The 23,220-nt window shown below is 46.2% G+C and overlaps 3 protein-coding genes across 5 annotated transcripts in view; 1 reads left to right on the top strand and 2 right to left on the bottom strand.

Annotated features, from left to right (window-relative positions):
• Positions 1-23,220, bottom strand: part of LOC101048742 (uncharacterized) — a 264,023-nt gene that overhangs the window by 194,333 nt on the left and 46,470 nt on the right.
• Positions 1-23,220, bottom strand: part of ZIK1 (zinc finger protein interacting with K protein 1) — a 93,873-nt gene that overhangs the window by 24,209 nt on the left and 46,444 nt on the right. The window lies entirely within an intron of this gene.
• Positions 1,947-11,490, top strand: ZNF416 (zinc finger protein 416). Of its 3 annotated transcripts, none has more exons than XM_003944006.3 (4): positions 1,947-2,186; positions 2,744-2,785; positions 4,868-4,994; positions 7,420-11,490. In XM_003944006.3, exons 1-4 carry the CDS (start codon positions 2,154-2,156, stop codon positions 9,000-9,002), a joined length of 1,785 nt encoding a protein of 594 aa, XP_003944055.1. In that variant the 5' UTR covers positions 1,947-2,153; the 3' UTR covers positions 9,003-11,490. The 3 variants fall into 3 exon arrangements, with proteins under 3 accessions (XP_003944055.1, XP_074241919.1, XP_074241920.1); XM_074385818.1 differs by lacking the exon at positions 1,947-2,186 and adding an exon at positions 2,198-2,417; XM_074385819.1 differs by lacking the exons at positions 1,947-2,186; positions 2,744-2,785 and adding an exon at positions 2,792-4,779.

The raw sequence follows: 23,220 nt of genomic DNA on the forward strand, positions 1-23,220 counted from the left end.
ACCAGCTAGATCTATAAAGTTTCTAGTCGTATTCACATTCTCTGCAATTGACTTTATGAATTTGGGCCTCATGGTCTGGGCCAGTGGTTCCATGGTCCTTTTCCTGCACAGACACAAGCAGCGAGTTCAACTCATTCACAGCAACAGACTTTCCTCCAGAGCTTCTCAAGAGGCCAGAGCCACATGCACCATTTTGATCTTTGTGAGCACCTTTCTTTCCTTTTACTCACTCTCCTCTCTTTTGCACATTTGGATGACTCTATTTGTTATTCCAGGTCAGTGGCTGGTGGACATCTCTATGATTTTGTCCTCATGTTTCCCAGCGTTCAGTCCCCTTGTGCTTATTCATGGTGTCACTCGATTCTCTGTGTTTCACGCAGCCTGCTAGTCAAGGAAACACCCTTTTCCCAGCTCACCCAGGGTGGAGGGTCCTCCTAGAGGAGGCATCCCCTGGGTGAAGCTACCCAGGAACTCTGCCCCAGGAACTTCTTGGCCCAGCCTCCTGCACCTGGGAACCATCAGTGGGCTCAGGGGAGGGGCAGCTAGAGGGCATGGCCCCCAAGTGGCCTCGTGGACCAGCGGCCCTGAGCCTGATCCTGATCTGTGGGTAGCTTCTGCCGCCTACGGAACTGCTGAGGTCCCCAAAATGGCCTCAAATGCCTCGGCCCTGCACATGAGGATGAGGCTCCTTCCCTCCCATTGGGCAGGGCGGCCACGGTGTCCACCTGGCCTGTAGAGTGACGCTTCAGTGTGGATCCGGAGCCTTAGCTTCCTGAACTTGAATCAACATCTCTAGCCACGTGGGTGCTCAGTCTGGTATGGGACCTTGGAAATCAGCCAGTGGCCTTTTTTTTTTTTTTTTTTTTTTTTTGAGACGGAGTTTTCGCTCTTGTTACCCAGGCTGGAGTGCAATGGCGCGATCTCGGCTCACCGCAACCTCCACCTCCTGGGTTCAGGCAATTCTCCTGCCTCAGCCTCCGGAGTAGCTGGGATTACAGGCACACGCCACCATGCCCAACTAATTTTTTGCACCTTTAGTAGAGACGGGGTTTCACCATGTTGACCAGGATGGTCTCGATCTCTTGACCTCGTGATCCACCCGCCTCGGCCTCCCAAAGTGCTGGGATTACAGGCTTGAGCCACCGCGCCCGGCGCAGCCAGTGGCCTTTTTAAGGTGTGGCAAGACCCTGTCTCCCTGTTGATGGTGTTGTGCCTTTTCCTAGCACCCTCCCAGTGGCCGCTTGGACCTTGTGTCAGGGAGGGCACTGGAACCCTGGTGTTATATGTAAATTTTCAGTGCCACAAAGAAAAGTCAGCACTGGGACAAAGGATCTTAGCAAGGAATTCCTGCAGAAAGGGTACCCTCAGCAGCAATCTTGCCAAGAGAGTACAACAAACAAAGAAAAAGCAGACATATTTATCCCTTACGCATTTGGGATTGTCCTTACTGCTGTATCTAATCTCTGCTGGTTAGAGCGAGACCTCACAATCTAAACTAAAACCCAATTGGCTGAAAAATTAAAACTTTTCTAAACAGGTAAAAGCAATGGAGAAGAAAATGCAAGTCCAAATAAAGGAAGGGGCATAGGCTGCAAGCTGGGACATGCCTGTTAGCACGTCCAGCACAGATATCTTGGTTAAGGTACAAGGACACAGAATACACTAGGTGCCTATAAGCATGTCTAACAGCCACATAGGATAGGGCTTAACAAAGAGCTACCAGCAAAAAGCAAGAAGGCTTTGAAGAAAGTGTTAAAACAAACTATTATTTCTAACACTTATGATTATTCTTTAACAAGAATGGAAAGTTTGAAGATAACTTTTCTACTTCCCACACCTGGGCTTCCGAGAACTACATTACCCACAACGCCGAGCGCCAAGCCGCACAAAGGAGGAGCTAATCAACGTTCAGGACCGGGCGTGTCGGCGGTTGTTGCATAGAGTAAGGCGGGACTTCCGGCGCCACTCGGAGGTGCTCGTTTTGGTTGTTCTCTATTCTGGCCCACAACTGAGTTAGGAACGCTGCGTCCGGCGCAGAGCCGGGATCGCCCAGCTGCACAGCGGTCCGTGGGTGGCCGGCGCTGGTGGCAGCCGTGTCTGGGTTCCCGCCCCGGGTCGCCCGCCACTTCCGGCCCCGCTCTGCCCGTAATCCGATGGCGGCGTCCGTGCTGAGGGCTCTGACTCCGGTGAGTGCTGCGTCCCCGCGAGCCTCACCTGCCCTCCCGCCCGAAATCGAATGCCCCGCGTGAGGGGCACCTGCTCGCGTCCCTGCAGCCCGGCCCCAGATTCCAGGAGCCCGGACTCCCATTTACAGGCCTGGTGTCGTGGTTTGTGGAGGGTGTGGCAGGTGGAGGGACCGGCTTCTGTGACTGTTGTTGGGACAGCTGAGCCAGGAGCGTTCGCGCTGGAATGGCAAAGTGAGGCTCGCTCATCTCCAAACGCTGGGAGCCACGGGTGGTTGTGCACACAAGAGGCACATGGTCTGAGTTAGACTTCAGAAATTTCCTAAAGCTACTCTGAGTTAGAGCAGCCTGGAAGGGGGATAGCACCGGGAGGTTGAGTCCTTGTGCAAGGTCCCAGAGCAGGTAGGGATCACACTGAGGACCGCGGAGCTGAGTAGCAAGCATAATTTAGTCATCACCAAGTCATCTGGCTCCAGGGCTGCTCAGGGAGACAAGGAGGTATGAGCCCATGGAGCTTTCAGCACAGTTACCTGCCTCTCACAGCCTTCCTCTACCCGCAGGTACCCATGACTGCAGAAGCTAAATTTACGGGCTTCACACAGGTGAGTGGAGAGTATTTCGGGCCTTCACTGGTGCTGACCTGTTTTTGTCTCTGAGGTTGTGTTCTGGGACTCTTTTCTTGGCACTCTGTTGGTCCTTGGTTCTAGGGACCCTGAACAAACATCAATCCCAGGGTCATACATCGAGGCTGGAGGCTGGTATAGAACGGCTCCTATTGCTGGAAACCAGTAAGAGTAGTATGGAAGGTTGTCTCAGGCTTAGATACCCAGATGAGCAAGTGCTTTAAGGTCAGGCTGAGCTGGTTTAGGGAACTACAGCTTTTTTTCTTTCTCATGGGAAGTGAACGCTGGGCTGCAGGAATCAGACCATAAATGGTTCTCAGATGTTGGGTGTTTTTTCTGGAGTGTGTGATGAGCAATGAGAGCTCGGGGGCAGAGGAGGTATGTGATGTGACCCAGGTTTCATTAGGTTCCCTGCGTGTGAGAACAGGGGAAGGCTGAGAGAACAGGCTGAGTGTGAGCGATGAGATAGGAAAATAGTGAAGACGCCTGCTGCAGTAGTCCAGGTGAGTGTTACTGGTGACTGGACTTGTGTTGTGGCTGTGGAGGTAGTAGTAGGATTCTAGATCAGTTTTTTAAGTAGGAAAGTCTGGATTTTGAGATGTTAAAGGTGAGAGAAAAGTAAGAATCAGGGGCAAAGGCAAGGTGTTTGGGTTTAACAGCTGGAAATAGGGAAGCTCCACTAGCCAAGATTGTAAAGTTGGTAGTTGAGTCAGTTATCTCTGGAGATAATCAGAAGTTTTGTTTTGGAATATCGTTATTTAAAAAATTTTTTTTAAAATCATCATCTCAACATGCAAAGAACAGTTGGTTTAGACATCAAGTGGATAGTTTATCCTACAGGATTAGAACTGTGGGGAGGGATTCAGGATGGACACATTTAAAAGGTGGTGGCCACTATTTGCCTAGGGGCTTAGCTTGGGTCACAATTAGGAGGTGGAATCCTGATCACTCTGGTAACGCTATCACCAGCCCAGGAAAGGGAAGTTGGGGGTCACTACCGGATCTTCTGCTTGGGAACACGGTTGGTCATGGTGGGAATCACAAAGACAGGTATGGGAGCGAGGTGGCCATGGTAGGGTGTGAGAGCAAGGATGATCTGGCAGGTGGCCAAGGCTGTAGGAAAAGAGTGGGCATGAGATCAATGCCTGGAAGTAACTGCGACAAAATGATACTGAGGCCAGAATAGTGCTTACTCAGCGTTTTGTGGTAACCCTTGGGGTGTCAGGAATTTCAGGGAGGTAGATAAGTCGAAGGGCACAAGTGGTCATCTGGGAAAATCACTGGGCCTGAGGTGGGGGGTCCTCCGGGGCAGACTTTGAATGAGGGTTAATGGGAAAGGAAGGCTGTGACTGAAGAGGGGACATCAAGTGCAGCACTAGTGAAAGACGGCCATGGGTGTCAGATCCTCAGGTATTTCTGGGTGACTGAGGATGTAGCAAGAGACAGAGTCAGGCAGGGAGGCCTTCAGAGCAGGATGGGGCTCTGAAGGCTGCCTTTGGCATTGGGGACCATTCAACCTCTGAGTAGCACCGGACCCTGTTTCAATTTGCAAAGCACTTTCTGCAAAGCACCTTCCAAGTATCGTGGGGATGCCAGAGAGATGCTTATGGTGTGGGGCGATGGGGTGGAAATAGCTATGGGAGCGGGCTTGTTTGAGAGTGTGTGCTCCAAAAAGTGATACGCAAATGGAGAGAAAGTCTGAACTCAACACCCTATGGCAATGGCATTGAGGATATAAGAATGATGGCTAACCCCATATTTGTTTGTGTGTGAGAGGCATAATCTTGGAAATCCCAGAAGAATTGTCTGACAAGACAAAATCCAACCCTATATGCTTGACCCAGAGTTTAAATGGCATTTCCTGGTCCACCTGCCTGTTGGTACTGTGGGAAGACACAGTGATGATGGGACCATGAGGAGAAGGCAGGAATCGGGGCTTGGTGTCTCCTCTGAGATGGGGCTTAGGGATGAGGGTAAGCAGGGGAAGGATGTGTGGGGAGCATGAACTTGGGGTCCTAGGAGAGAATCTGATCATGGAAAGATCTGTCCCCATTATGGCAGGGCTCTGTGACCTTGGAGGACGTGGCCATTTACTTCTCCCAGGAAGAATGGGGGCTCCTTGATGAGGCTCAGAGGCTCCTGTACCGTGATGTGATGCTGGAGAACTTTGCACTTTTAACCTCACTGGGTAAGGCCCTCACACCCACTCTCATGTCCTGGTCTTTGTCTATCCTCTTTTTCCCCAGAGGCAGCTCTGCCCTTTCCATTGCTGTACTGTGGGCTCTGCTGGCCTCCCCACTGTCTTGGCATATGTGCTGTGGTGTAAGGAATGAAATTGTTACATTCCTCGGTCAGCCCTGACATTTGCTGTCCCAAAGTGTGCAGGGATAGGTCTGGGTGTTAGGTGTCTTGAGTCAGCCTAATGCATCTCAGTTTACTTCTTCACTTCCTCTTTGGGTGGCTGTGTCCATATTCATGGCACTTTGTGTCTCAAGTGCTGCCTCCTAGGTGACATTTCCTTTGATTGCCTATGTTAAGAATTTGCAGAATTTTCCTCATCAGTATTTACATGGACCATGAGCTGTTGTTGCCAGAACCTCTTTCGAGGATCTGTGTGACATTAATTTTCTTTCTTGTGTTCTCAAGGATGCGGACTTGCTCTGGGCAAGGATACTCACCTGTCCCAGCTTTCCCTTACGACTTGCCTCATTCAGGTCCCAAGTAGTGGCACATCTAGAGATGCCAGGAAAGCCCTGGTTTTGGAAAGGGTGAAGATAGGAATGTGGCTTCAGAGGAAGCCTGGCCTCAGTCAGTGGCACCTAGGTGAGGGCATGACATCTTACCAGTAACTTGCCCTGTGTCATCCAGAGTTTTGGTGCTAATACTACTGGACACACCTCATTTCTACCTTTTCTTTCTCTTCTTTGACACTTTGCTGGCTTATTGCTTTATCTGGGACATCTGGCCTCATGCTGCCCCCATCTTCCTGCCTTCCAGGTGTCACCAGTTTCTCTGCACTGCCCCCTAGCATGTTTTCCAACACTGAGCCACTCACAATATGTTGTGAATTGTGCACATGCCATTAAATAGTTCTTGAACACAAGATGATCGCAATTGGAATCTCCCGTTCAGTTCCAATTGCATTATATTGGGCCTGAGTAACACCAGCCTTCAGCACAGCATGCACATGTCACCAGCCAACAAGATCCTGCCAAAGGATTTGGCAAAAGAGTACATTGGAGACCCCACCTCTCCTTACATGCTGTACCCCATCTTTATGTCCTGTGTTTGGTGAGGCCTCCCCAGTTTGCGATCTTTAGAGGCCCACTTCTACCAAACAGCCCCTTTTTAATCCTGCTTTCGGCTCCTCCATCTTGCTTCAAAGTAATACTGTGAATTCATTCCTTAATGTATATGTGAAGGTGCTTCCCCTCTCATGTTTTAAAATGTACCCACAGGATTTCAATTCATGAAAGTGGTAGAGTAGTTAATGTCAATGACATAGGAATTTATCACCTGCAGTAGCAAGAGCATGTGAACACCGTGCCATACAGGGCCACAGAAGGAAGTGCTTAGTGGTCAGAAGGTAAAAGCAAGAGAGAAGGGAAAATATTAAGCCACAGCCTTAACTGGGGTTTTGCAGGTAACACAAAACATGATAAATTGTTTAGGATTGGGTAATCTGAGTAGTTTGCTTTGGGGCAAAGAGGCTCACTAGGCTTAGTTGCCTGCTTCCCGACCTTGGGACGGTTAGAGCAGAGGGATATTATTAGCTCCTGAAGCATCCAAGTCACATAGAAAATGGGACTATGGCCGGGCGCGGTGGCTCAAGCCTGTAATCCCAGCACTTTGGGAGGCCGAGGCGGGTGGATCACAAGGTCAAGAGATCGAGACCAACCTTGGTCAACAAGGTGAAACCCCATCTCTACTAAAAATACAAAAAATTTGCTGGGCATGGTGGTGCGTGCCTGTAATCCCAGCTACCCAGGAGGTTGAGACAGGAGAATTGCCTGAACCCAGGAGGCGGAGGTTGCAGTGAGCCGAGATCGCGCCATTGCACTCCAGGCTGGGATACAAGAGCGAAACTCCGTCTTAAAAAAAAAAAAAAAAGAAAAAGAAAAGAAAAGAAAATGGGAGTATGGGCTCTGGATTGATTACTCTGTGTATTTGGTATGCTCCCTACTGAGCCCTTTTCTCTCTCTTAAAATTTGGCTCACTTTGGAAGCACCATTCTCTTTCCAGCCAGCAAAATTTTTTATTCTGTTTTGTTTTGTTTTTGAGACAGAATTTCACTTTGTCTCCCAGGCTGGAGTGCAATGGCATGATCTAGGCTCACTGCAACCTCCACCTCCTGGGTTCAAGCAATTCTTGTGCCTCAGTCTCTTGAGTTGCTAGGATTACAGGCGCCTGCCACCATGCCCAGCTAATTTTTTGTATTTTTAGTAGAGACAGGGTTTTACCATGTTGCCCAGGCTGGTCTTGAACTCCTGGACTCAGGCCAACAAAGTTTTTAAGATATTGGAACATCAGTTATTCAGAAAAGCATTTTTTACATGATAAATATACTCCCATCATAGTCAACATGCATTTCATCAACATTTCTCTGCTTTCAGTTTGTTGGCATGGGATAGAGGATGAAGAGACACCTGAGCAATGTATTTCTGTAAAAGGAGTACCTCAGGTCAGGACTCCAGAGGCAAGTCCATCCATCCAGAAGACTCAATCCTGTGACATGTGTGTCCCATTCCTGACTGACATTTTGCACCTGACCAATTTGCCTGGGCAGAAATCATACTTGACTGGGGCATGCGCGGTCCTTCACCAGGATCAGAAGCATCATAGTGCGGAGAAACCCTTGGAAAGTGACATGGACGAGGCCTCATTTGTGCAGTGCTGCCTATTCCGTGAGTCAGGAATGCCTTTCACCAGTAGTGAGGTTAGGAAGGACTTCCTCGCCCCATTGGGCCTTCTTCAGCCACAGGCCATTACTAACTATGAGAAGCCAAACAAAATCAGCAAATGTGAGGAGGCCTTTCATGCTGGAATAAGTCATTACAAATGGGGTGAATGCAGGGAAGATTCCAGCCACAAACACACTTTTGTTCACCCTAGAGTCTGCACTGGAAAAAGGTTTTATGAATCTAGCAAATGTGGGAAAGCCTGCTGCTGCGAGTGCTCCCTCGTTCAGCTCCAAAGAGTCCACCCTGGAGAAAGGCCTTATGAGTGCAGTGAATGTGGGAAATCTTTTAGCCAAACCTCTCATCTGAATGACCATCGGAGGATCCACACTGGAGAAAGGCCTTATGTGTGCGGTCAGTGTGGGAAATCATTTAGCCAAAGAGCCACCCTCATTAAACATCACAGAGTTCACACTGGAGAAAGGCCTTATGAGTGTGGTGAATGTGGGAAGTCTTTTAGCCAAAGTTCTAACCTTATTGAACATTGCAGAATTCACACTGGAGAAAGGCCTTATGAGTGTGATGAATGCGGAAAAGCCTTTGGGTCCAAATCTACTCTTGTTCGGCACCAGAGAACTCACACAGGAGAAAAACCTTATGAGTGTGGCGAATGTGGGAAATTATTCAGACAAAGCTTCAGCCTTGTTGTACACCAGAGAATTCACACTACAGCAAGGCCTTATGAATGTGGCCAGTGTGGGAAATCATTTAGCTTAAAGTGCGGCCTCATTCAGCACCAGTTAATTCACAGTGGAGTTAGGCCCTTTGAGTGTGACCAGTGTGGAAAATCCTTTAGCCAAAGAACTATCCTTAATAAACACCATAAAGTTCACACTGCAGAAAGACCTTACATATGTGGGGAATGTGGGAAAGCTTTTATGTTCAGATCTAAACTTGTTCGGCACCAGAGAACTCACACCGGAGAAAGGCCTTTTGAGTGCAGTGAATGTGGGAAATTTTTTAGACAAAGCTATACCCTTGTTGAACACCAGAAAATTCACACTGGATTAAGGCCTTACGACTGTGGACAGTGTGGAAAATCCTTTATCCAAAAGTCTAGCCTCATTCAACACCAGGTGGTTCACACTGGAGAAAGGCCGTATGAATGTGGCAAGTGTGGGAAGTCCTTTACACAACACTCTGGCCTCATTCTCCACCGAAAATCTCACACTGTGGAGAGGCCTCGTGAAAGCAGCAAATGTGGAAAACTCTTTAGCCCAAGATCTAACATTGTGTAACTCCACACCTGAGAAAAGCCTTACACCTGCAGGGAATGTGCCATCTCTTTCTTCAGTGTTATGGCTATAGAGAGCCTTTGTGAAGGAGCCATCTGCCTAAACCTCACCCTTCTAAACTGCTGGAAGCGTTTGCTGGAATTAAATCATTAGTCACCTTTGCATACCAGGGCAAGGCAGATAACCTGTGTTCTCCCATTCCTTGGAGGAAATTCCTTGAGCAGTCTGAGCCTTCAAGGGGAATTCATTCCCTTTTTTGACTGATTGCAGCATATATCTGACCAGCTTTGGCCAGAAGGGCCCAGCCTGGGTTCTGCTGGAAACTGATGTGGAAGACTTCCCTTCATGGAAATTCTTGTTCTCACAAGACATGTGGTAGTTTTCCCACCCTACAAGTCACCACCTGGTAGCTGGCTACCTCACATTGCTCTAGTTTGTGTGGTAATAAAGGCCTTATTTTAAAATCTATTTGTAGTCTTAGGGTTTGGTTTGCTGTATGAGGTGGCTGGAAAACACATTTGGGCTCTTACCTAAAGGAATGGACAGCTTTTTTGGGGCCCCAATATTGTTGGCCTGTGCAGGAAAAGTAAAATTACAGAGAGTAATTCTCATTCTGGTTTTAGTCCCATTTGCCTTGCTGCCCAAGGCCTGCTAGGAAACAATGCAAGGGTTTTATTGTCCTAATTTGTGGCCTGGATCCCTACACTTTCTCTGGACTAGAAGTCATCCTGAGGACAAGTCGGCTGTCCTGTGCTTTGGGGAATAAGATGGATTTGTTGCATTGTTCCCTAGCACTGTTGAGAGGAAGCTTTTTCCCAGCTTCTGCAAAGGAGTCATATGCTCTGATGCCCATGATTCCATAGATGGTGATACTCAAGCTGATGGGAGCTAAGCATGGGACATAACTGGTACAGAAATTTTGGATATGATTAATAGAAAGTGGAGGAGCTAGTATCAAAACAAATGTGCCTGTGGTAAAAGTACATCTACACTAGTAATTGGCTGTGTCTTTATTTTCCCAGCACACACAATCTCCATGTACAAAGTGTGACATGTGGGCATAGCCTGCCTTGGAGGGAACAACTCCATTCTGCAGGCATGATCCTCATAGCATGGAGCCAGGCAAGCAATCTGGAGGCTTACGTGGGATGGTACAATGTGAATGCAGGAGGACACGGGGAAGTAGAGAATCAGAAGGAGCCTGAGTAGCAGAAACCTTAACCTGAAAATGACATCCCCCATCAGAGGCTTTACCCTCTGCCACAGTTACCCTATTTTCAGAGGCGGGGTCCCTCTCCCTTGTGCCCTATATGGAGCTCGACTCTCAGATGTACTGGCTTTCTGCACCTTTTCCAGTGACCAAGCAATAGGTTCTAACATCCAACAGCCTGAGGTCAACTTGCTGCCTCTGACTTGCCAGGCATTGGTGCCTTTCAAGATCATGGTCCTGACCTTCCCCTGATAGAAATGTGGACATCTGGAACTGGCCCAGAGGACACTGCACCAAGATGAGAGGCTGGAGACCTGTGGGCTCTTGGTCTTGCTGAGTAAAGCTTTATTTCTGTCCCATGTGGGTGACCCTAGTCCTTCGATTTCATTCTCTTGCACATACCTGCCTGGTGAGAAGGGCATCTCAAACCCTTCCCCTTCTACCCACAGGTCCTGATGTATTCTGTGTTTTGGTCTCACATCCTTTTGCCTGGTCTTCCTGTGTCTGCATTGGGGATCAACAAGGTAGAAATGGCCCTTTATTTTTGAGACAGAGTCTCACTCTGTTGCCCAGGCTGGAGTGCAGTGGTGTGATCTGGGCTCACTGCAACCTCTGCCTCCCGGGTTCAAGTGATTTTCCTGCCTCTGGCTCCTGAGTAGCTGGGACTATGGGTGACCAGCACCATGCCTGGCTAATTTATTTATTTATTTTCTGTTTTTAGTAGAGACACAGTTTCACCATGTTGGCCAGGCTACTCTCGAACTCCTGACCTCATGATCCGCCCACCTTGGCCTCCCAAAGTACTGGGATTACAGAAGTGAGCCACCGCGCCCAGCCCTAGAAACAGTCCTTTAAACACAAACCTTCACCCTAGTGCCCAGCACACACTGCCCTCTGTCTGAGGTCTTTATTCCAGAATTCAGGGGAGAGAACTTGATTGATCCAGCCTAGTTGGGTCAGGTGTCCCCAGAGACTGGTTAACAAGACTGTGGGTGGTGGACTGTTCTCAAAGAAGGGACTGAGTTAGGCAGCCCTCTAGGATAGCATGCCCATCAGTATCCTCCAGGTATCTTAAATAACTCAACATTGCTTGCTTTCTTTTTCTTTTTTTTTTTTTTAAGACAGAGTCTCACTCTGTTGCCCAGGCTGGAGTGCAGTGGCATGATCTTGGTTCACCACAACCTCCACCTCCGAGGTTCAAATGATTCTCCTGACTCAGTCTCCCAAGTAGCTGGGATTCCAGGAATGCATCACCATGCCCAGCTAATTTTTATTATTTTTAGTCAGATGGGTTTTTGCCATGTTGGCCAGGCTTGTCTCGAACTCCTGACCTCAGGTGATCCGCCTGCCTCGGCCTCCCAAAATGCTGGGATTACAGGTGTGAGCCACTGCATCTGGCCTATTTAATTTTTTTTGTTTTGTTTTGTTTTTTTTGAGACAGGGTCTCGCTCTGTCACTCAGGCTGGAGTGCAGTGGTGTGATCTCAGCTCACTGCATCCTCTGCTTCCCAGGCTCAAGCGATCCTCCCACCTCAGCCTTCCAAGTAGCTAGAACCACAGGTGCATGCCACTATGCCCAGCTAATTTTTTCTATTTTTTTTCTTTTTGTAGAGACAGCATTTTGCATGTTGCCAAGGAGGGTCTCAAATTCCTGAGTTCAAGCAATCCACCCACCTTGGCCTCCCAAAGTGCTGGGATTACAGGTGTGAGCCACCACACCTGGCCTCCAGCTAATTTTTAACAATTTTTTTAGAGATGGGGTCTCGTGATGTTGCCCAGGCTGATCTCGAATATAAGAAGACATTTCAGGTATTGTATGATCCAGGTGTCCCAAATACAGTGGAAGTATTTCTGTGTGTGATAGTTTTCCTGTAGCACAATCTTGGGACAGTACTTAGGAACGCTGTGTGGTGGTGTGTGAAACTGACATCCCTCAACTCAGCCTGGATTCACACATGGGTAGAGCATGTTCACACAGGAAATGTTGACAGACATGAGACCCATAACTGGCATATGCAAAGCACACCAAGGACCTGTGTGACAGGACGGAGGTTCTGATACAGCAGATGTGGCCACACAATACAGCACAGAGATTTATGAGAGATGTGATAGTGATAGAGATGCCCAATGCCTGGTGTTTGGGTCACTGGCACACATTATATTGCTGTTGCTGCAGCAAGCTCTGAATAACTAGGCTTTGCACATTCGTGTTTGATCCTTACTAATTTCCAATACACACATACACAATTGCACAGTCACATTGTGTGTGACAATGGAAGCACAGCCTGGCTAGGAGAGAACCACCTCACCATCCTGCAGGTTGATAATACACTGATGAGGGTCACAACAGGGAGCTGGGTGCTGGTTTTGGCATGATCTAGAGGCTTACGTGTAGGATGATTGCCCGTGAGCATGTGAGGATGTAGGGCGAATTGATCCGATGGAGCCCCAGGACTTGGGAAGGCTTTCCCATTTGGAAGGGAACCTTTTCACTGTCCCAACTGCATTGTGTCCAGAGACTACATTAGCTTCTCCGTGAGCCCTGCACAAAACTCCACCCTCAGCGGAGCTCAGTGATTTGGACTTGGGTCTCTGCATCTCTTCTAGTGGTGTCACAATAGGTTCTAATCTCATCCAACAGCCCAGGGTGGACTTGCTCCCTCTGACTTCCTAGACATTGGTGACCTTAAACGATAGACCATGACCTTCTGGAAGAAATGAACACATTTGGGACTGACCCAGAGGCCCCTATACAAGGATAATACTGGGCAACTATGGGCATCTGGTCCTGCTGAGTGAGAGCTGCTCTTGCTCATGCCTGCCTGGTGAGCAAGGCCTGGCAAGCCTTCGTCCTACCCACAGCCCCTGCAATGTTCTGGCCTCACATCTTTCAGCTTGGCCATTGGACAAGAACCATAGTCCTTCAGAACATGAACTCTCACCCCAGTGCCCAGCATGCTCCATCCTCCATTCTCAGGTCTTTATTTCAGAATCCACAGGAAAGAAGCTCATTTGCCCAGTCTAGTTGGGTAAAGTGCCACAGCCCAGGGCTGTGGATGATAGGCTGTTTTCAGAGAAGAGACAGAGTCAGGTAGCCCTCAGGTGTCTCCCTAATTGAAGCAATCTGGGTCCAAATTGCACACCCCTAACCCCTGCCATGTGTGTGTGATTGTCTGTTGTTTCTGCTGCCTGGCTTTCGCTTCTCTGTGGATACAGGAATGAGCTCAGAAGGTGCACAACACATCCTCAAATGGCATGGAGAGGAAGTTGATTTTTTTTTTTTTTTTTTTTTTTTGAGGCAGAGTTTCGCTCTCGTTACCCAGGCTGGAGTGCAATGGCACGATCTCGGCTCACCACAACCTCCGCCTCCTGGGTTCAGGCAATTCTCCTGCCTCAGCCTCCGGAGTAGCTGGGATTACAGGCACGTGCCACCACGCCCAGCTAATTTTTTGTATTTTTAGTAGAGACGGGGTTTCACCATGTTGACCAGGATGGTCTTGATCTCTTGACCTCGTGATCCACCCACCTCGGCCTCCCAAAGTGCTGGGATTACAGGCGTGAGCCACCGTTCCCGGCCGAAAGTTGATATTTTTTGCCTTCTCTTTCCCTTAAAAATGTTTTCAAGAGGAAGTCTAGTTGTGTGCTTGGTAGTTGATGCCCCTGACTGTGGCTAATTTGCCTTTTAAATGAGGGAGCATTTTCAGACTCACCGCCCTTGGCAGGTGCCATGAGATCACTGGGACTTGGTAACATTTCTTTTTCATTTTGTTGTTTTGAGGGTAAATTTTCATTTGTGTCAAATCAAACTGGTTTTCCCACTTACTAGAGCATTGCAAGGTGCTTTTTTCAAATCTATTTATATTAGGCCATTCTTGCATTGCTGAATAAATACCTGAGACTGGATAATTTATGAGGTTGAATTGGCTCATGGTTCTGTAGGCTGTGCAGGAAGCATGGCACCACCAGCTGCTTCTGGGGAGCCCTCAGGAAACTTCTAATCACGGCAGAAGGCAAAGCAAACATATTACATGGCAGGAACAGGAATCAAAGAGAGAGAGTGGAAGGCGATGCCACACACTTTTAAAAGACCAAATCTTGTGAAAACTCACTATATGGTGAAGACAGCACCAAGCCATGACGGATCTTCCTCCATGACCTGCATACCTCTGAGCAGGCCCCACCTTCAGCAATGGAGATTACAATTCAACATGAGATTTGGGAGGGGACAAGTATCCAAATTGTATCACTATTTAAGGTAAATAAATAGTGGACCCTTTTGAATTGAAACAATGGCCATCACTAATGTCTCCTGACATTGACCACATTTCATGCCTGTTTCAGCCACTTTTCCTGCCATTCATTTAAACTTCATGGGATCACTTTCCTTTCAAAGCAAAAACATACATCAATACAGTGAATCTCTTATAAAACTCAATTCAAAATATACTCCTTCATTGTGAGATGCCAATCTCTGTCCTCTTTGGTGATACAGGTGAGAGTAGAGGATAGCTGACATCTGTGAATTGTCCTTATTGGACCAATTCCTTGTGTGGGCTTTCCAACTTTAAAATTTTTTAGCAGTTCATAAAATGCCAGTTTCCAGCAATCACCAAATTTTCTCCTGTCATAGGCTCCTTTTCCCGGGTCCCCTACTCATATCCCCAGTCCTTTTCCAGGCTGCTGTGGCCACACGGAGGCTGTGAATTATTTCCTCCTTAGTGTAGCATGTGGGAATAAAATTTATGTATGCATCCTCTTGTTGAGGAATTTTTTACATTATTGATGTTGATAAATATTACTTCTATACGCATACCTGCCATGTTTTCTGATGTATATATTTACAAGTTTCTCTTGAATAGAAATTCATTTTGCATAAGCAGGTACATTATTAAATAAACTGTGATGCCAAGATATTCCCCAAAATGAATGTTACCAATTTAGACACCCAATAATATTTTACAAGATTTACCAGATTTTTTAAATTATGTGAATAGAGACAGGGTCTTGCTATGTTGTCCAGGGAGGTCTCATACTCCTTGGCTTAGCAGTCCTCCTACTTCAGCCTCCCAAAGTGCTAGGATTACAGATGTAAGCCATTGCACCAGTCCAGAATTACTAATTTCTATAATTTTGGGACACTTGGCAATATCAGGCTTACTGTTTTGTCAATATAATTTTTGCTTTAATTTACATTTTTCTTGGTTACTTATACAATTAAATGTGATTTTCCTTTGTACATATTTGAGTTGGTTTTCCTCATTTATTTGTAAGTTACTTTTAAACCTTGATGTCATCTTCCTTACTATGTGGCTTCCACTTCAATTTTGATGCTATTTCCTGAGAAACAGTGGCTCCTCATTTTAATGTGACTGAATTTAATTTTAATTTTTTAACATTTTTTATTATTTTTATTTTAGACACAGGGTCTTACTCCGTTACTCAGGCTGCAGTGCAGTAGCACAATCATAGCTCCCTGGCAGTCTTGAAGTCTTGGGCTCACTCTGTCCTCCCACCTCACCCTCCTGAGTTGCTGAGATTACAGGTGCATGCCACTGCAACTAGCTAATTAAAAAAATTTTTTTTGGTAGAGGTGGGGTCTCAGTATACTGCTGAGGCTGGTCTTGGACTTCTGACTTCAAGCAATTCACTCACCTTGGCCTCTTAAAGTGCTGGGAGATTGGCCGGGCGCGGTGGCTCAAGCCTGTAATCCCAGCACTTTGGGAGGCCGAGGCGGGTGGATCACGAGGTCAAGAAATCGAGACCGCCGGGCGCGGTGGCTCAAGCCTGTAATCCCAGCACTTTGGGAGGCCGAGGCAGGTGGATCACGAGGTCGAGAGTTCGAGACCATCCTGGTCGACATGGTGAAACCCCGTCTCTACTAAAAATACAAAAAATCAGCTGGGCATGGTGGCGTGTGCCTGTAATCCCAGCTACTCAGGAGGCTGAGGCAGGAGAATTGCCTGAACCCAGGAGGCGGAGGTTGCGGTGAGCCGAGATCGCGCCATTGCACTCCAGCCTGGGTAACAAGAGCGAAACTCCGTCTCAAAAAAAAAAAAAAAAAAAAAAGAAATCGAGACCATCCTGGTCAACATGGTGAAACCCCGTCTCTACTAAAAACATAAAAAATTAGCTGGGCATGGTGGCACACGCCTGTAATCCCAGCTACTCAGGAGGCTGAGGCAGGAGAATTGCCTGAACCCAGGAGGCGGAGGTTGTGGTGAGCCGAGATCGCACCATTGCACTCCAGCCTGGGTAACAAGAGCGAAACTCTGTCTTTAAAAAAAAAAAAAAAAAAAAAAAAAGTGCTGGGAGATTACATATTTTATGAAAGTGTTTTGTATTTTATCCATATAATCCCTGGATTTTTATTTCACTTTCTGACACTGACATGGATACCTGGGAAACGTTCCAGTGGTTTTACTTGAGTCTGAGGTGGGGCAGGAAATGAACATTCGTCACAAGTTCCCAGGTAACATTGATACGGCTGGCACAGGGACCAGACTTTGGGGACCCAGAACTATTGCATCTTTATAAAAATGCATTCTATAAAATTTTCTTGTGTCCACGTTTATATTCTATTCTGTGAGAGGCTTTTCATTCCATTGATTCATTTCTCCCAATATTTATAACCAGGAAATGGGGTGGTATTATTCACATAAAATAAGTATAAATCCTTGTAATTAGAAAACTTACATCAAGAAGTGTTTGCACATGCTAATGCTTGCATCATTTTCCAATGCAGTTCCCACATAGGTATTTACCAAGAAGTAATTCTGTATGAGAATGCATCTTGGTAAGACTAAATCACATCTTAAGGAAATAAAACCACAAAAGGGAGCAATTTCTTTCCATACTTGGACCTGCCCATCTTCCAAGCAGTTAGATCCTTCTCAGTGTAACCATGAACACGACAACCTTTGATCCAACCACTTCCTTCTTGATATGTTCCACGCTTGGTGCTTTCCCTGACCTTGCCTGTTAGTAGGTTCTACAGCAGCAAATAGATGAACTTAACTCTGAAAAGCATAGACTATAGCAGGTATGGTTTTTGCCACTTTGTAAATTACAGAGAATTATATATCATCATATATGAGATTTAAGAAAATTATTTGGGGATCTTCTTTTTGCTATTCTTTTCTTAGGGTCAAAGACATAGGCCAGGAGCAGTGGCTCATCTGTCATCCCAGCACTTTGGGAAGCTGAGACAGGAGGATTGCTTGAGCCAACAAAGTTGAGACCAGCCTTGACAACAAAGCTAAAGTGAGATACTATCTCTACAAAAAATGTAAAATTTATACAAACATGGTGGTGTGTGCCTGGGGTCCCAGCCACTTAGCTGGCTGAGGCCTGAGGATCATTTGAGCTCAGGAGTTCGAGGCTGTAGTCACCCATGTTCACATTGCTGCACTCCATCTGGGTGACAGGGTGAGACCCTCCTACCGGAAAAAAAAAAAAAAAAAAAAAAAGGACATAGCACCTAATTTTCCAAGAATAACCCAGGCTCTATAATGGGAATTAAGTTAATCTTAGAATCACTTTTATTAAATTGAAGTGTGTTGTATTTAGCTGCATTATGGCTACAACAGCAGCATAAGGTACTTAAAAATTTATACCTGCCGGGCGTGGTGGCTCAAGCCTGTAATCCCAGCACTTTGGGAGGCTGAGGTGGGTGGATCACGAGGTCAAGAGATCGAGACCATCCTGGTCAACATGGTGAAACCCCGTCTCTACTAAAAAAATTTTAAAAATTAGCTGGGCATGGTGGTGCGTGCCTGTAATCCCAGCTACTCAGGAGGCTGAGGCAGGAGAATTGCCTGAACCCAGGAGGCGGAGGTTGCGGTGAGCCGAGATCGCGCCATTGCACTCCAGCCTGGGTAACAAGAGCGACACTCCGTCTCAAAAAAAAAAAAAAAAAAAAATTATACCTATTTTAGTCTATTCTGAAAAGTATCTCTCAACTAGTTTATAAACCTAAAATAGTTTTATTTCCTTGTAGCACTTGTTCCTTTCAGTTAACTAAAGATGGTTTCTTTGATATCATAATCTTTTGTCAAGGCATTGTCCTGTTCAGTGCTAAATTGACAATGGGATAAGCTAGGGCATAGTGTGGTTTTTAAGTTGAACTGAAGCTGGGTTAGATGAGCCCCAGGCACAAAACCACAGTTGGTGACAAAGCCTATTTCTTGTAGCCAGATATCCTTTTATCTTTACATGCTCAGTGAGAACCCCCTTGACCAATGCACTATATTAGAAGCAGCAACTATTAAGAAAGAGGTATAAAAGATAGCATTCATCATAGTGATAAAACATAAAAATAGTATGTTTAGGAACTTACAACAAAAATGCAAAGTTCTTTTAGGTGATTATGTTCTTAAATAGGAATGGTGGAATAAATGTAAAGATATTTGGATAATAATGAGGGAGGAGAAAAGGAAAAATAAGGTAGACAATGAAGGTTAGTCCTCAGAGAAGCAGCCTGCCTGAAAAATCACAGCTACAGTTAAAAACAGAGCAACTTGGGGAGAAGACTAAGACTGCAGCTGCTTGATAAAGATGCAAGGTCCAGCATAGAAGCCTTTTGTTCTTTTTGTGATTAGCAGGCTCCCAAGAAAAAGTTTCCTCCCCTTTACAGACATGTACACTCCTAGTGGGCTCCCTGGGAGCTTGCACAGGGTGGGGAGGGGGGCTTATGTAAAACAAACCCACAGTTACACAAACAAGAGAAGCTGTGTTTGGTGCTTAGAGACATCTCACAGCTGCATAAGATAAGGGGAGTTATACAGACAGCTTTTCAGATACGTTACTCAAACAGCTACAGTAATGAGATGAGTTTCTCATAAAAGATTTTGGATTCAACTGTGAAAACAACCACCAACTCAGGATCCCCTCTCCACTGCAGAGAGCTTTCTTCCTTTGCTTATTAAACTTTTACTCCAACCTCGCCATTTGTGGCCATCCTCCTTAATTTTCCTGGTTGTGAGACAACGAGCTCAGATAACAACTTGGACAAGAGGACCACCGAACCTGACCTGTTTCATCAGTGGAACTCATGTGGGATTGATTCATCCGAAGGTGAGTAGGAGCGGACCCTTAAGTCTTTACTTTCATTTTTGAGGCTTCTCGTCCATCACATGGGGCTAAAAGGAGGTCCTAGAGCAACTGAAGGTTTCTGGCTGAGGCTACACCTTGGTGTTATCTGAAGGCCCCTGGACTAAACCCAAACCATGACAACCCATCAGGTGTTGGCACCAGGACTTCCAGACTTTTCTATTGCATTTTCTTCATTTCTTTTCATGGCTACCATGTCTCCTATCCCTTCTTTGTATGCAGTGTTGTGGGTGTTATTACAGCCTGGGGATGTAGTCTTGTTGGTAAAGTCAGCAAGGATCTTAGTTATCAGGAATGTAACTTAAAGAATTGCTGCTTCCAGGCCAGGTGCGGTGGCTCAAGCTTGTAATCCCAGCACTTTGGGAGGCCGAGGCGGGTGGATCATGAGGTCGAGAGATCGAGACCATCCTGGTCAACATGGTGAAACCCCGTCTCTACTAAAAATACAAAAAATTAGCTGGGCATGGTGGCGCGTGCCTGTAATCCCAGCTACTCAGGAGGCTGAGGCAGGAGAATTGCCTGAACCCAGGAGGCGGAGGTTGCGGTGAGCCGAGATCGCGCCATTGCACTCCAGCCTGGGTAACAAGAGCAAAACACCGTCTAAAAAAAAAAGAATTGCTGCTTCTGTGATTTCCTTGAGACAGGGGGACTTCAGGATTTATCTAAACTGTCACCTAGTGAGAGCTTTTTGTCTCTAATGATAGACATTCATGACACTGAACGGGGGGATATTTTACCTCAAGTGAATACCCTTCTCCTTCTCCATTTGGGTTTTTTCCTCCATGTAAAAGTTCAGGACTGCCCAATGAATCTAGACAGTTCCTGGAAGGCATACACTGGGGACAACCTATTAAGCCCCAAACCTCTCTTTCTAAATTCTTCCTGGAAAGAATTTGGAGTCCAAGTTTTTACCTAACATTTCAGATCCTACAGCACCACCAAGTGAAATAGGATTGATTATTTTTTCTCCAGAAGGAGCCCTGTCTGCCCCTTGTTCAAAACCGTTAGTTCCCAATTCCTCTCCCTTTTATGTTCCTTTATTAGGGACCAAGCTTCATGCCCCATTTGTTAACAGCAAAGGTGCACCTTTAACAGCTGTGAGAACAGCTGTTCAATCCTTATGTTCTTTTGACTCACCTGCTCTGCACTGAACTACATTGACATTTAAACGAAAAGGGGATTTCATGTTTGGCAGTCAATCAGTCCCATTCTTTGGGAATCTGGTGTTTTGCTAGGGCCATAGCAAGGGTAGCCAGATATATTATTAAAACACTCCCTACATTAAAGGGCCTTATCCAAATACAATCTCTCCCAGAACGCTAGGGTATCCTGGGAGCCTATGGGCCACGTGGGACTGGGAAACCAGCAGGGTGGAGAGTTAGGTCCTTATACAGGCAAGCGTGACTATTCCTCCTGACTAGCTCTTCCAGATCCACAAGTGAAAGCCATGCCTACATCTGTGGGTGGTGCCTATGATGGTGGCCAGGACCCAGAGTACGAGAGGAAAAAGAAGTGGAATGCACTTTTGATCTTTCTCTCCACCCTGGGTCACTCCAAAAAGAGGATAACAACTAAGGGATGCGTTTTCTTCTACTCTTTTTTAAAAACGGGTAACAAACCATCTTTAGTCTGCACTCCTTGAGTGCATCCTGAGACACTGAGACTCTTTTAACCCTGAGACTGAAGAAAAAAATGGCCCATGTTATTCTGTACAAGGACATAGCCATCTTACCAGCTTCAGCCCTGGACTGCTGAGGGAAGTGTTAATTTCAATAATAGCCAACAACTAGATCTTTTCTGCACATGGGAGGGCAAATGGTCCAAGGTTCCCCATGTGAAAGCCTTCTTTGCCCTGTGAAATAGCCCAGATTTTTCTAAGCACTGTAAAATTGACCCTGCCTTCTTAATAGTCATATCAGATGAGCCTATAGTGGACAATACCCCAAAGTCAGAAAAGACCCTGGGGGAACCCTCAAATGCAAATTCTGGATGCCCTACCTCCCCACCCCTTATCTGGGGCCCCCAATAGCCTTATCAGCTCCTCCAGCTGTGCCACGCAAGAAACCCTTACTTCACTGTTGGCCCTGCAGGAAATGCCCAACGTACATGGTGTTACTAGAGTTCAAGTTCCTATCTTATTGCAGGACCTTAGACAAATAAAGGGGTCTTAGTCAAGTTTTCTGATGACCCTGATAGTACAGAGGTGTTCTAAAATCTAACTCAAGTGTTTGATCTTGCATGAAGAGATGTTATGTTACTCCTAAGCCAAACCCTAACTGCTGCTGAGAAACAGGCAACCCTAAGGCAGGAGAGAGATTCAGAGACAAAAGCACATATCCTATACCCAGTCAAAACAAAAAACCCAGTCAAAAGCGGAAAGAGGTCAAAGAGACAGGATTCCCATTCCCATTAGGAAGAGAAACAGTGCCCCTTGAAAACCCTAACTGGAATGTAGTCATCCCATAGATAAGTGAAAAACACTTTCTGATGTGCATATTAAAGCAAAAAACTCAAAACCAAACCTCTTAATTACTCTAAACTGCCCATGTTTAATCAAAAACCAGATGGAAATCCTGCAGCCGTTATGCAAAACCCTCAAGTTTAAACTTTGAAGTACGTAAATAACACTCTTCTCTGTGCCCCAACCAAGGAAGTATCAGGAAGGCACTGAGACTCTCCTCAATTTCTTAGCTGAAAGGGGATGTAGGATCTCAAAGTGTAAAGCTCAGCTCTGTCAGACTTCAGTAAAATACCTAGGTCTATTCTTATCAGAAGGCACTAGAGCACCAGGTAAGAAAAAGATTAAGCCCATTTCCTTGAACAGTTAAGGGGATTCTTAGGCATTACTGAATTTTGCAGATTGTGGGTACCTGGATAGGGTGGAATATCTCAGCCTTTATATTACCTCATAAAAGAAGCTGAAACAGCCAGCACTCCCTAACTTGGAAACCTAAAACTTGAAAGCCTTTAACCAGCTAAAACAAGCCTTAGTCTTCTCATAGGGAAGGCATCTAATCTCTGTGTATCAGAAAGAAAGGAAATAGCCCAGGGAATTTTAACAAAGGTTCAAGGTCCAGCTCAACAGTCAGTGGGTTACCTAAGCAAGGAACTTGACTTGGTGGTTAAAGGATGGCCAGCCTGCCTCTGAGCAGTTGCAGTGGTGGCTTTGCTCGTGCCAGAGGCCACCAAGTTAATAATGGAAAATAACTGTTTACAACTCACATAATATAGCAGGACTGCTATCCTCTAAGGGAAGTCTCTGGCTAACAGACAATCACCTCCTCAAATATCAGGCTTTTCTGTTGGAGGGATCTACAGTCCAGTTAAAAACCTGTCCTTGACTGAACCCAGCCACTTTCTCCAAAAGGAAACTAAAGAACCTGAACATGATTGTGAACAGAGAGTGATGCAAACCAGTAAGAAAAATGATAAGGATCCCTGTGTAATTCTCTATAAAGTTTTAATTAGTGAAAAATAATTTTCTGAAAGAATATTCAGCTTAATTAAAAGTGGATATCCAAGCTATAGGCATACTTGAAATGCCTTTTTGTTTTTCTCTTCTGAGATCTTGTTTTTCCGGAAAAGGTTTTTTGTTTTTGTTTTTGTTTTTGTTTTTTTTGAGACAGAGTTTCGCTCTTGTTACCCAGGCTGGAGTGCAATGGCGCGATCTCGGCTCACCGCAACCTCCGCCTCCTGGGTTCAAGCAATTCTCCTGCCTCAGCCTCCTGAGTAGCTGGGATTACAGGCACGCGCCACCATGCCCAGCTAATTTTTTGTATTTTTAGTAGAGACGGGGTTTCACCATGTTGACCAGGATGGTCTCGACCTCTCGACCTCGTGATCCACCCACCTCGGCCTCCCAAAGTGCTGGGATTACAGGCTTGAGCCACCGCGCCCGGCCCAG

Source organism: Saimiri boliviensis, chromosome 14, assembly GCF_048565385.1.
Source record: "Saimiri boliviensis isolate mSaiBol1 chromosome 14, mSaiBol1.pri, whole genome shotgun sequence".
NCBI classification, from domain to species: domain Eukaryota; kingdom Metazoa; phylum Chordata; class Mammalia; order Primates; family Cebidae; genus Saimiri; species Saimiri boliviensis.

What these genes read in the sequence shown, in the direction of transcription:
- ZNF416 (XM_003944006.3), top strand. Translation starts at nt 2,154, where the DNA reads ATGGCGGCGTCCGTGCTGAGGGCTCTGACTCCG. An exon ending in TGCTGAGGGCTCTGACTCCG is followed by an intron (nt 2,187 to 2,743) that starts GTGAGTGCTGCG and finishes CTCTACCCGCAG; the next exon opens with GTACCCATGACTGCAGAAGC. An exon ending in AATTTACGGGCTTCACACAG is followed by an intron (nt 2,786 to 4,867) that starts GTGAGTGGAGAG and finishes CCATTATGGCAG; the next exon opens with GGCTCTGTGACCTTGGAGGA.